General features: G+C 38.3%; 1 protein-coding gene across 3 annotated transcripts in view; it reads left to right on the forward strand.

Moving 5' to 3' along the window:
- The window catches only part of METTL25 (methyltransferase like 25), a 91,976-nt gene that overhangs the window by 30,169 nt on the left and 48,141 nt on the right, over positions 1-13,666 (forward strand). For all 3 annotated transcript variants that reach the window (XR_004991145.1, XM_036456520.2, XM_045588303.1), the window contains exon 5: positions 1,270-1,417. Coding sequence is in view for 2 of the 3 variants with exons in the window: in XM_036456520.2 (XP_036312413.1) it covers positions 1,270-1,417 (148 nt within the window). In the remaining variant the exon portion in view is untranslated. The remainder of the gene's footprint in view (positions 1-1,269; positions 1,418-13,666) is intronic.

Below are 13,666 nucleotides of genomic sequence, written 5' to 3' on the forward strand. Positions count from 1 at the left end.
AGGAAACACCCTTTCTTACAGCTCATTGGCTAAGCTCCCTGGGCGCCACTCGCAGTGTTCTTGGTAACTTGGGTAATAAGAATCCAAGAAGGTGAGCTAGGGTTTTCCACCTCACTCCTGGAGGAAAAACTGAAAGGTCCACTGTTGGAGGGGCTAAGAAATGTCATATCCTGCCCTAGCCAGTTTGGCTCAGTGGATAGATTCTTGGCCTGTGGACTGCAGGGTCCAGGTTCAATTCTGATCAAGGGCATGTACCTAGGTTGCAGGCTCCTCCCTGGCCAGGGCCCAGGTCAGGGCTCATGCAGGAGGCAACCAATCAAAGTATGTCTCTCACATTGATGTTTCTGTCTGTCTCTCCCTCTCTCATCCACACTCTCTAAAAATCAATAGAGAAATAGCCTCAGGTGAGGATAAAAAAAAAAGAAAGAAATATCATATCCTATGAAAGAGACATTTTGAAAATGCTTAAAGAAAGTTGTCATTTTTTCATGGTGAAGGAACTGGAGTCCATGTTGATGAAAAAAAACACTTTAGTGGCTGCAGTGGCTGGCAGTGGTAGCAGCAGCGGGGTGATGGGGGTGGCACCTTCCCCTGATCCATCGATCACCTTCCACAGAGAGAGGCCAGACTGCAGCTTAAGCCCCCGAGGGGAGCAGGCAAGCCGTCAGTAGGACATCCCCTGAAGACTCCCAGATTGTGAGAGGAGGAAGGCTGGGCTGACGGAACCCCTCTCCAGTGCACGAATATCATGTACCAGGCCTCTAGTTTGTTATAAAAATAAATTAAAAACACAGTATTTTCTAGTTAGAATTTGGTCATTTTTAAAAGCTCCATATTTTTCGGACCATAAGACGCACTTTTTTCCCCCCAGAGTGGGGGGAAGAGTCCCTGCGTCTTATGGTCCAAATATAGTCTACACATATACTTTTAAAAAAAAGTTTTTTTACTTGCCCGGCTCTGTGTGGTCTCTGTGTGCTTGCCCGGCTCTAAAATGGTTCTAAATGCTGCTGTTTACTTTACAGGGTTGATTACATGTGTTTATGACTGTGATGTTGGGTTTTAATGCACATAAAATATTTTAGGACACTATTTGTTTCAGAATCTATTTTCTTCATTTCCCTTCTCTAAAAACTGGTGCGTCTTATGGTCTGGTGCGTCTTATGGTCTGAAAAATACGGTATTCTAATGAACATTTAAAATCTTCACCTGAAATGTATTTTTAGCCCTCCTTTTAATTGCCAAAATTTGTTTTTCTCCTTATTTTTAAAGGATTGCTTGATGGTAGGTCTACATACTTGTGGTGATCTTGCTTCAAATACTCTACGAATATTTACATCCAATTCTAAAATCAAGGGAGTTTGCAGTGTGGGTTGTTGTTACCACCTCTTATCTGAAGAATTTGAAGACCCAGATAAAGGTAAAACATTTTCCATTTCTCATAATTTCATTTATTTCAGCATAATTGGTGCTTTCTAGCTCTCCATCATTTTTTAACATTGTTGTCATTTTGAATTAACATTTAAAATAATATCTGATATTTTTGCAATTTTAATATATCAATTGAAATTTGATGTACTATCACCTTATGCATTTTGTTATACTTTCTTTGTTCATTAAATGATTTTAGTGCATGCTGAAAACTGCAAATATTTGAAAATTTTATGTGGTAAAATAATAAAGCTAAGTTCTTTTGTCATGAATACAGAGTTGCAAGGTTTGCTTTTATTTTCAAAACCTTTTCAGTTTTGTGAGAAATATTGGTATTTCTCAAAAATCTTTCATTACTGTATTTTTAAGAGTTAACATTTTATTATTTTAAAAGCTGCAAAACTGTGCAATGACATTAAAATAATGGTATTCAAACTGTGCTCCCTGGACTGAGATGCTGCTTGAAGAGCAAAGAACATCAGGATTTAAAGCACCACATATGCCTTCATCCAGAGCAGCTCTTTTTATATGTTACTAGAGGAGCGATACACGAAATTTGTACACGGCGGTTGGGGGGTGTCCCTCAGCCCAGCCTGTACCCTCTCCAATCTGGGACCCCTTGAGGGATGTCTGACCGCCTGTAGTGGGATCGGGCCTAAGCGGGCTGCTGCACATCCTTCTTACAATCCAGGATGGCTGGCTCCCAATTGTTCACCTGCCTTTCCTGATTGCCCCTAACTGCTTTTGTCTGCTAGCCTGATCACCCCCTAACAATTCCCCTGCCAGCCTGATCAACACCTAACTGCTCCCTAGCTGGCCCAATTGCCTCTAACTGTCCTCCCCTGCTAGCCTAGTCACTCCTAACTGCCCTCCTTTGCCAGTCTGGTCAGCCCTGACTGTCCTCCTCTGCAGGCCTGGTCTCCCCCAGCTGCCCTCCTCTGCATGCCTGGTCACCCCTAACTGCCTTCCCCTGTTAGCCTGATCACCCCCCCACTGCCCTCCCTGCAGGCCTGGTCCTTCCTAACTGCCCTCCCCTGCCAGCTATCTTGTGGTGGCCATCTTGTTTCCACATGAGAGCAGCCATATTTAACCACATGGGAGTGGCCCTCTTGTGTGTTTGTAGTGATGGTCAATTTGCATATTATTTTATTACATAGGATATCTCTTAATAAGATATGGTTTCAAAACTGCTGGTTCAGGTCACTTTATTAATATTAATATAGCAGTTTTCTTTCCTATTAATTGAATGAAATCTTTATCAACATCCAGTGTCCCTTGCTAAGAACTCTTAAGCCAGAAAGCTGTGTGCATATGGATGGTATTGTTTATTCTTTTCTCAGTTTTAAAATCCAAATGAATAGGAAATTTTTACTTTTTATTTAGTTGTGTATAAGAGGCAAAAATTATCATTATATAATTATACTGAAATTTGACTGGGTGAGACAGAGGTCATCCATAGACCTGGCAGAGGTTTTTATAAAAAACATTTAATTGAATTTGATTTTTTTATGTCAGTGATTTTTAAAGTATCTTTTATGAAAGGTGTGTAGAAGAAAATGTTTTAACATATACAGATACATTGAGAAAAAAAATGGCAAAAAGTTAACAATAGTTTAATTTAGATGGAAAATATATGTTTTTCTTGCCATTTTTCTAATTTTATTCAGAGTACAAAAATCTTCAAGATAAAAATTTGGAGAAAATTGTGAACCTAAAAAAAGAAAAAATATAGTTATAATAAAACACTCACATATCTATACTATATTACAATATTTTTGTGCATCTTTTCTAAATGAAAGAAAAAAACTCTTTAATACAATCAGAATTTTATAGCTTTTAAAACATTAAGTGTATAGTGTTTTCCTGGACCAACAATAGCATAAGATTCTATGTAAGAGAGGTATGATTTTTAGTTCACAAATTTCCTCTTCTGTAGGTGCAATGAAATGGGTTTTTTAAATTTTATTTTTGTTTTTGAAAGTATTACAGATTTATCGTTTTCCCCCCATTGATCCTCTCCACTTCCCCACTCCCTCCCTAGGTCTTCATTGCACCATTGTCTGTGTCCATGGGTTATGCATATATGCATATGAATTCTCTGGTTAACCTCTTCACACCCCCTGCCTTCTCTCTGAAATACATCAGTCTGTTCCATGCTTCAATGTTTCTGGTTCTATTTTTTCATCAATTTATTTTGTTCATTAAATTCCACATATAAGTGGGATCATGTGATATTTGTTTTTGTCTGTCCAGCTTATTTCACTTAGCATAATCTCCAGGTCACACCATGCTGTCTCAAAGGGTAAGAGATCCTTCTTTTTTACAGCTGCATAGTATTCCGTTGTGTGTATGTACCACAGTTGTTGTTGTTTTTATCCATTCATCTACCATTGGGCATATGGCCTGTTTCTAAATCTTAGCTATGGTCAATAACTCTGCTAGGAGTTTCTTTAATCATAGGCTCTATTGGGGGTGGGTATAGACAGTTGGTGTGTCTTTCAGTTCAGAGGTATTGTCCTTCAGTATATTAACTTCAGCTGCCTGCTTCCTTCTTTCATCTGTATCATCATGCTCCCAAAATGCCTGCCCCTTCCAAAGGACTCCTCTCTTCTTAAGACTGTCATCCCTGATCATCAGGTCACAGACCTACTTTCAGTATTTCCCACCATGGGGCAATACTCCCTTTTGAACAAGTGATTAGGAATAGGGAAGAAAATCAATGTTGCTACACTGACCACCAGGGGGCAGACACTCTAACTGGTAGGTTGCCTTGTTGCTGGGGTCCGGCCAATCAGGATTGGGCAAGATGAGCCAGACACACCCTGGAGCCTCCTGCAGTCCCTCCCCTGCTGGCCAGCCCTGATCAAGCCCCCATTGGGATTGAGCTAGACACTCCAGACATGCCCTTCAGCCCTCCTGCAGTCCCTCTTGAGCCCCAGTCATGTACCAGTGGGGTCCCTCAGCCTGGCCTGTGCCCTCTCGCAATCTGGGACCCCTCTGGGGATGTCAGAGAGCCGCATGCCAGGCCGAGGGACCCTACTGATACACAAATCCATGCACCAAGCCTCTAGTGTTAAAACAAATGATAATACAAGAATATACTTGAGTTTTATTTACTCACAACTGTAAACCTATTTTTACCCACCCCTCTATACTATACAGTATATTATAGTACTAGTATTCCTTACTGAAATAGAAATCTACCACTATACAGTTTGATCATTATATTTTAACTAACTTACAAGGCCAGATGTTTGCATGCATATTTCCTGTCATATATCCAGCACTAGGTGCCATGGAGTTATATCTCTGAGTGATCAAGTATGTCATGTGTCTCTCCCTTCACGTCTTACACACCTACCCCTCACCCTCACTTTGTTTGCACAGCTGTTTTTGAGTTTGACTTGGGGCAGTGTTGCCCTTTGGGATGTAAATTTGAGTTATTAATAGTCCAACATAGTATACTAGAAAAGTCTGGTATGTATACTACAACTTTTTATGATGATATGTACTATGTAAACATTATGCGTTTAACATGAATATGTTTACCCAGTACACTGTGGTAGACCAGATAGGCGGTCTTTCATGAATGTCAATTTTCAAAAGTACCTCAAAGCTCTCTGAGCCACTATGAATACCAAAGTTAGACCATATGTTTTAAAAACTGCCTTTAAATATTTATATATTATGGGCCAGTAGTTCCTAGGAGAACAAGAAATACCAGAAACAGTTTTATTGCAGTGCTTTGTAGAATATATATATATTTGCCTAAGCTTGACATGTTTCATTGTTTTGTCTTAATATTGATTATTATCATAATTAGTTCTTTAATACTTACATTATTTCTTCCCCTAGAAGTTGGAGAGAGAATTTCTTTGGGTGGTTTTTCCCAGAAAGGTAGAAACACGCTGTAGCAAACACTACTGGTTACCTGTCCAGATCCACGTATCTCTTCCTCCTCACTGACTGACTGCTCACCGTAGGTTATTGGGAAGATTGAGGCCTGCTGTAGCCTCACAAGCAGGTGAATGTGAATCTAGACTATTACTGTAATTCCATGTGTATGGTAATGGATAAGAGACAGAGTTCTCAACAGTGAGGCGTGAAGAGCATGTCTTCTAGGAGGTTTCCTGGAAATTTTATCTTGTTAAAATTGAACAGAAGGCAAGAACATCATCACTTTCCTTCTCTGCCTCTGGACTTGGTCATCCATATGTTCAGCCTACTCTGTATTCTGTCAGAAATTGGTATTAGTGGTCTGAGTCCTGCAGGCCCAGTCTGAGTGATGAAAGATAATTTTACTTTTCTTGGCAGTTTACCTGATCATTTCAGAGGCTTAGGAGAGCAGGAGAGTAAAGAAAGAGCTCAGACCTCAAATAGTCACACCAGCTGGTATCACTGAGCTTCTTCCTTGGCCTTAATAGGAGTCTCTTCTACTGTGTTTCCCCGAAAATAAGACCTAGCATATGGAAACATAAGACATCCCCTGAAAATAAGACCTAGCGCAACTTCGGGGGAAAAAATTAATGTAAGACACTGTCTTATTTTCGGGGAAACAGGGTAGGAGCAAACGTTGTCATTAAATAGATTGGTGCTTTGTCTTTCCTCACGTCTTCCCAGCCCAAGGCCAGGCAGCCTTTTAGATAATTAGTGCCCTCCAGAAAACTGCAGAACGTTAGAGTCAAATATAAATGGTGTAACCTCTGAAAGCTGTTAGTCTACTTTCATGTTTGTTCCCAGCGTTAATGTGTTATAGGGTTTGAATGTGATTTTCCCAAAGATCCCTCCATTCACTTTTTTGTTTTTTAAACCAGGGAAGGGCTGCCGATCATCTTTTAATGGCACCTTTCAATCTTGTCCTGCCGTTTTTGTATCAAACACATTTGTCAAGGGCATATGATATCTATTCTACTGTAGATTGTATCTCAATGTATGTTACCCGGAGGAATTTCCTGGAGGAGGCTAGATATGTATATAGTCGCTGTCTTTGAGGATTAACAGTTGGTTTCACTGTAAATGTAGAAGCACTCCACCTGGAAATGTGTCTTGGAGTTGAATAAAAATATGTTGAGCACTAGAGGCCCAGTGCACAAAATTTGTGCTAGGGCCTTGGCCCTGGCCCCTGCCTGCCACCCCATGGCCAGGGGCCTCTGCTCCTTCTGCCTTGGCCCCCACCCGCTGCGGCTTTGTCCAGAAGGAAGGATGTCCTGTCTAATTAGCATATTATGCTTTTATCATTATATATATTATTTCAAAATTTAAAATATGGTTTAAAAATAAGCTTGTTTTAATTTTGAGATTTTTCAGTATGCAGTATTAAAAAGTCATCAGACAGTACTAGCTAGTTAATATCATTAAATCATGTCTTGTATCATCCAGAAAGATGTGACTCATTTCATAATCAAATTAGTAGGAGTGAATTAATCCCATTGCAATAATTCAGTTGCTATCTTTTCAGTAAAGATTTGACAGTACTTTCTATATAATATAATATGGATTTTATTAAATCTTTCTATTTGCTATGTGTGTTTAGTGCTAGAAGTTTAGAAGGTGTAGAGGAATAAAGCATGATTTCTCTTTTCAAAAGAGCATGTATTTCACTTGCATCTTTAGAGTGGGAGATGTGACTTTTCTGAGGAACTCTCCTATTACAGTTCAGTGAGATCTCAGCTAAATCAGAGCGTGTATTTTGTAAGCATTGCTGAATCCACACAAAAATGGGGGGAGAATTCTTTGTGGATCAAGAAAAATCACAAGAGTTAAAAGGAGAGAAGGAAGAAGAGGAGTTGAAACCAGCGCAGGGAACTGTGAGCCATAAAGGTTGCAGACAAGTGTCCTGAGGCAAACGCTTATCACACTGGAATCTAGACACTAATATTGGGCATTGTCAGGACCTGTGATTCTCAACCATAAGATTCACTGGGACCCTAACAGTGGAACAGTAGAGAACGGAAAGTGAATCAGAAATCATGGGACCAAGGCTAGGGGAACTAACCTAACAGAAGTATTTGCTCCAGCTGTTTACAATAGTAATCAAAAGGTAAACTCCATTTAGATATGAGTTGGTACCTATTATCAGAGTCTTAATGGAAAATTTGAGCACATACAAAAAGAGTTTCTGATCAGCTGCAAAACTATCCATGTTGGTTAATAAATGTTAATCTTTTCATGAGCACTTGCTATGAATGAAGCACTATTTACAATACTTTACTTTTATTAACTCCTTTATTTATCACAATAACCCTATCAAGTAGTACTGTTTTTATTTTATCCATGTGCACATGAGAAAACTGAATCATAGAGAAGTTAAGTAACCTGCCTCAGGTCACTGTTAATAAGTAAAGAAGTTAGCATTTAGACCAGTCAAATCTGGCATTAGAGTCACACTCTTAACATTTAGCCTCCTATGGACATTCTGTTAAATTTTAAAATATCAGGGTTATAACCCAGTGTTAGCATTCTGGAATGGGTTCCAGTTTTACCAGAGGACTAGAATCTAAACCAAAACCTGAGACACAAGCATAGGAGACTCTGTGATAAAATGAAGTGAGTAGGGGAAGCTTTACCTTGGAGACACACAAAGTCTAGTTCTTCCTAGATATAAAGCAGAGACCAAACATGAAACAGAAGACTATTCTAACCATCACCTGTTTTTAAGAATAGTGCTTCTTAAACATGGAAAAGCTTGGTTAGTTTGAATGCAGGAACTGGGTAAGGCCATAGACTTTGGCAGAGAGTGAGACAGTTTTGGAATTGGTAAATAATTCCTCATTAGCAATGGATTAAGACAGTTTTCTAAACTCTGCCTCTCTCTTTGGTTTTGTGCCCTATAACTTGTTCACAGTTTAATAAAGTGGCCTGGTACTATTTTTTTCCTCTCTGAAATATTTAAGGTGAGGTGTCTCTGAGTGTCCTAGCACATGGAAGTACTCATCTTTTGTCTTTGGGGCAATACTATCTTTAAAGGCCGCTATTTTGTGTTAAGATTCAATAAATATATGTATTCATTATAAGATAAATATAGCATCACCCCCGTTCTGCTTCTTTATGTAGATGTCAGGTCTTTTGTTTACTAGGATTAAGATTTCGTTGAACTGGCATGATTTTATTAGCTATATCCTGCTTTTTATTTCTCCTTTTATAACCTGTTCCATATAATTACCTTCTTATTTTTTTTTAATTCATTTTCTATTTGTATGGGGCTCTAGGGAAAGGAGAATGTGAACATTTTAGGATAAATTCTGGCTATAACGTAGAAGGCATTTGACTTCTGAAAAGCCACGTCTTGGAAAGAAAGAAAATAGTGGTTAACCATTCCTAGCAGCTAAACCAGAATCTGAGTTTTAATACTTTCAACTGTAAATATAGCAAGATCATCTAATAGTGGAATAAGCAATAAAGCCATTAATTTCCGCACATAACCAAAAGTCAGAAGGTGGTTTACTGACTTGGTGACACTAGCACACTAGTTTCACATCTGGACTTCTCTAAGGGCTGCAAAGTGACTGCTGCAGTTATCAGCATCACGTCTTCCTGAGAAGTGGGAAGCTTCCTCCTCAATCATTCTCTTCTTTTGTCAAGGAGAGGGGGGAAAAAGTCTGTCCAGAAATTTCTTAGCAGAATTGTTTCATCTCTCGTTGTCTAGACATGATTCACAATATCACTTCTAGCTGCAAGGGAGTCTGGAAAAGTGACTCACTTTTTCATCCTCTGTGGTGAGGCAGGCAAAGTAGACAGGCATTCAGAATGACTGTGTGGCCAAAACCAGTTTGGCTCAGTGGTAGAGCATCGGTCTGCAGACTGAAAGGTCCCGAGTTCGATTCCGGTCGAGGGCATGTACCTTGGTTGCGGGCACATCCCCAGTAGTGGGTGTGCAAGAGGCAACTGATCTATGATTCTCATCGACGTTTCTGGCTCTCTATCTCTCTCCCTTCCTCTCTGTAAAAAATCAATAAAATATATATTTTTTAAAATGACTGTCTGGCCCTAGCCGGTTTGGCTTAGTGGATATAGCATCAGCCTGCAGACTGAAGGGTCCCAGGTTCGATTCCAGCCAAGGGGCACATGCCTGGGTTGTGGGATTGATCCCCAATAGGGGGCATTTAGGAAGCAGCCAGTCAATGATTCTCATCATTGATGTTTCTGTCTCTCTATCCCTCTCCCTTCCTCTCTGAAATCAATAAAAATATATTTTAAAAAAGTAATGACTGGCCCTGGTCGGTTTGGCTCTGTGGATAGAGCTTAGGCCTATGGACTGAAGGGTCCCAAGTTTGATTCCAGTCAAGGGCACATGTCCAGGTTGTGGGCTCGATCCCATTGTAGGGCATGCAGGAGGCAGCTTATCAATGATTCTCATCATTGGTGTTTCCATCTCTCCCTCTCCCTTTTTCACTAAAATCAATAAAAATATATTTAATAAAAAAAGAATGACTATCTGTCAAATGGCTTAATAACATCTTCAAAACATCCATCCTTTTTCTCTTTTTACTGCCCAACCCCCTCTTCCTTTCTTCCTACTTTCTTCTGACTTCTCCCTATTTTATGTCTTGATTTTGAGGGTTGAGAAGAGTAACATAAAAATGCTTCTCAAAAAAGGAGAAGTGCATGATTTCTTCATGTTTTTTGTTTTTTTTATTTTTGCTTTGATACCTACCACACTATTTAATCAAGGCTGGTTTAATATTTGTCTCTCACAATAGACTCTCAGCAACATTAGGACAAAAAACTTACCTGTGAAATTTTTCTTTGAATGTCCAGTATTCACCATAACATGTGATATATAACAAATGCTCAATAAAGAAATAACACGAAAGTATAGATTATGAAAAAACTGATTCAGCACTGGTTAAAACTAATGGAGAAATAAGGCACTTGATAAGACATCTTGAGATGAAATTATTACATTGACACAGGAATTTGGGAATTTTTGGTGTACTGGGCTGGCTTTGTCCTTCTTAGCAAAGAGAAGAAGCAGAAGGTTAGAGAAGAGTGTTTACATTCCAGAGACTACTGGAGCAAAATGATGAGAACACACTATCCTGGTGAGACAGGGGTTTTATTTAACTTAAAATCTACACAAACTCACATTTCTTTGTGATCATAAATTATAATTCCTCTTTGGTATTCCTTGAGAAGAAACAAAAAGGTTCCAAATATTCACCTATTAACTATGAAGTTTTTATTTCTCTACCAAACAGATGATGTTTAACCATAACACATGTAATTGCCAGAAGATTGTAAAATGTTTGTGGAAGAAATTATATTTGTTCTCTTGAATATAGCAGTAGTTTCACATTTTTTAAAACACAGATTCATTATAAGAAATACATTTCTTATAATGGATCATTGTCTAGCATGTATATACTTATATAGAAAAATAAATAAAACTTGTACTGACATTTTACAAAAAATACTCCCTTGTTTTGTTGTTAATATTTGTTCTTTGAAAAGTACTGGCTCTTACAACACAATGCATGCCGATGTTTTTAGTTCATTTCTTTCTTTTTTTTATCTGTGTACATATTTTAACATTGCCTCCCCTCCCATCCATACCCTCCCTTCCCAGAGTTTTATGTCCATTGGTTGTACTTATATGCATGTAAACAAGTCCTTCAGTTGATCTATTATCTCCCCCAGATCTCCCTACCCTACCTGCTGTAATTTGACAGTCTGCTTGTTGTTTACTGTCTCTATATCTATCTTTTGGTTCATCAGTTTATAATGTTCTTTTTTTCTTTTTTTTCCTTTTTTTTTATTTATTTATTTATTTTACATATTTTAATGATTTTTTTTTGCCCCCCTCCCTCCCCATAGTTTTATGTCCATTGGTTGTACTTATATGCATGTATACAAGTCCTTCGGTTGATCTATTATCTCCCCCAGATCCTCCTCCCCTCCCCGCTGTAATTTGACAATCTGCTTGTTGCTTTACTGTCTCTATATCTATCTTTTGGTTCATCAGTTTATAATGCTCTTTATTATCCACAAATGAGTGAGGTCATATGATGTTTCTCTTTCATTGATTGGCTTATTTCACTCAGCATGATGTTCTCCAATTCCATCCAGGTTGCTGCAAATGATGAGAATTCCTTCTTCTTTATGGCAGCATAGTATTCCATTGTGTAGATGTACCATAGTTTTGGGATCCAATCATCTGCTGACGGGCACCTCGGCTGTTTCCAGATTCTGGCTATTGTATAATAGATTGTGCTGCTATGAACATAGGGATGCATATATCCTTTCTGATTGGTGTTTCTAGTTTCTTGGGATATATTCCTAGGAGTGGGATTACTGGGTCAAATGGGAGTTCCATTTTCAGTTTTTTGAAGAAAATCCACACTGTTCTCCACAGTGGTTGTACCAGTCTGCACTCCCACCAGCAGTGCACGAGGGTTCCTTTTTCTCCGCAACCTCGCCAACACTTGTCGTTTGTTGATTTGTTGATGTTGGCCATTCTGACAGGTGTGAGATGGTACCGCATTGTTGTTTTGATTTGCATCTCTCGGATAATTAGTGACTTTGAGCATGTTTTCATGTGCCTTTTGGCCTTCCTTCTGTCTTCTTTTGAAAATATTCTATTTAGGTCCATTGCCCATTTTTTAATTGGATCATTCATCTTCCTTTTATTTAGTTGTATAAGCTGTTTGTAGATGTTGGAGGTTAAACCTTTATTTGTGGTAACACTTGCAAATATGTTCTCCCACACTGTGGGCTTTCTTGTTGTTTTGTTGATGGTTTCTTTTGCTGTAAAAAGCTTTTTATTTTGATGTAGTCCCATTTGTTTATTTTCTCTTTACTATTAAATTTTATAAAGTATTGGTCACAATCCACTAAATTGACTTCATGACCCATTAATGGTTATAGACAGTGGTCTGATGATAAGTGTTTAGTAGGTTGGCTCTGCCCCAGAATAAAAGCCCTAACATCAATGTTTCCTGATTTCCATGGTGTAAATACACCCAGCGTGACCAATTTCAAGCTACCAACCTGATGTTACTGAAGGCTGCTCTGGGAAAGGATGATACAATCAGCTTTCTCTAGAGCCACTATAGCCAGCTTCATCACACCACTGTTTGTAACCCACAGTTTAAAATAAATATGTTTTGTTTGTTTTAAGTAAGTGAATATGCTCATTTAAGCTATAAATCACCTTATCTGTAAACTGTCCCAAAGGGTATCTGGTATGTAGCAGATGCTAAATACATATTTGTTAAAAAAAAAAAAAAAAAAAAGTCAATTGCTTTGTTTTGACAAATATAAAAATATGTCTTCCTATGTTTATTTCTTTTCAGTTCAGTTTTTACATAAGAACTTCAATTTCTTAACTGATTATCACAGGGATTTTCCAAATTAATAAAATTTAGAGTTGGAAGAGAAAATATTTTTCTTCATTTATATGTATTATGATGCCTACTACATCATTTGTTCATTATTTGAATTCTTTCCTAAGAATTATAGCATAAAATTTGAGAAAATGGAAAAATCGACAATAAATTACAAGTAATTACACTTTAAATTACACATGTGTCAAACACAAGGCCCGCGGGCCAAATCCGTCCCGCCAGGCCTTGCAATGTGGCCCGCACCACGCTGTCATCACTGCACTCCGCTGCGTTTCCATCACAATGACAGTTTATGACTGTTCAGTAAACCATTCGGCCCGCGATTTAGGCTGGATTTTAGATTTTGGCCCCTTCTCTGATTGAGTTCGACACCCCTCCTTTAAAATCTTTAAATAAAACTTTAAAACCAAATGCATGATAAATGATTGATTATATCTGAAATTCATGTCAGAGAACTTTCTTTTAGCCTTTCTATAAGTCATTCATATTTGATCCAGAATCTGAATGTTGGGGCCCAGAAACTCCTTAGCAGCTCCTACTAATTTAAAACCAATCTTAAGTTAAAATGAAGGCTAAAATTATGAGAACAGAATAGATGATTTAGGAACAACAACATTGGGCATTGAGATTATCAACAAACATTCATTATAAAATGTGCTGAAATTTGGGAAACACTCAAGAAACTGCGTACCCACCAACTTCCCACTTTGCTAGATACCAGGGATTTCTAGATAAAATGGTTTAAAGAAATTTACAACCCAATGGGAAGACAGACAACAGGTCAGTTGTAATGCAGTGTGATAGATGCTGTATTAAGTAAGTTACTTGGGAAGCAGAGATAGTGATACCTAAATGCTCAAGGGAGTCTAAGAAGACCACATAGAAGAAAAAACTCT

The sequence above is a fragment of the Pipistrellus kuhlii genome, unplaced genomic scaffold (assembly GCF_014108245.1).
Source record: "Pipistrellus kuhlii isolate mPipKuh1 unplaced genomic scaffold, mPipKuh1.p scaffold_m20_p_3, whole genome shotgun sequence".
NCBI lineage: Eukaryota > Metazoa > Chordata > Mammalia > Chiroptera > Vespertilionidae > Pipistrellus > Pipistrellus kuhlii.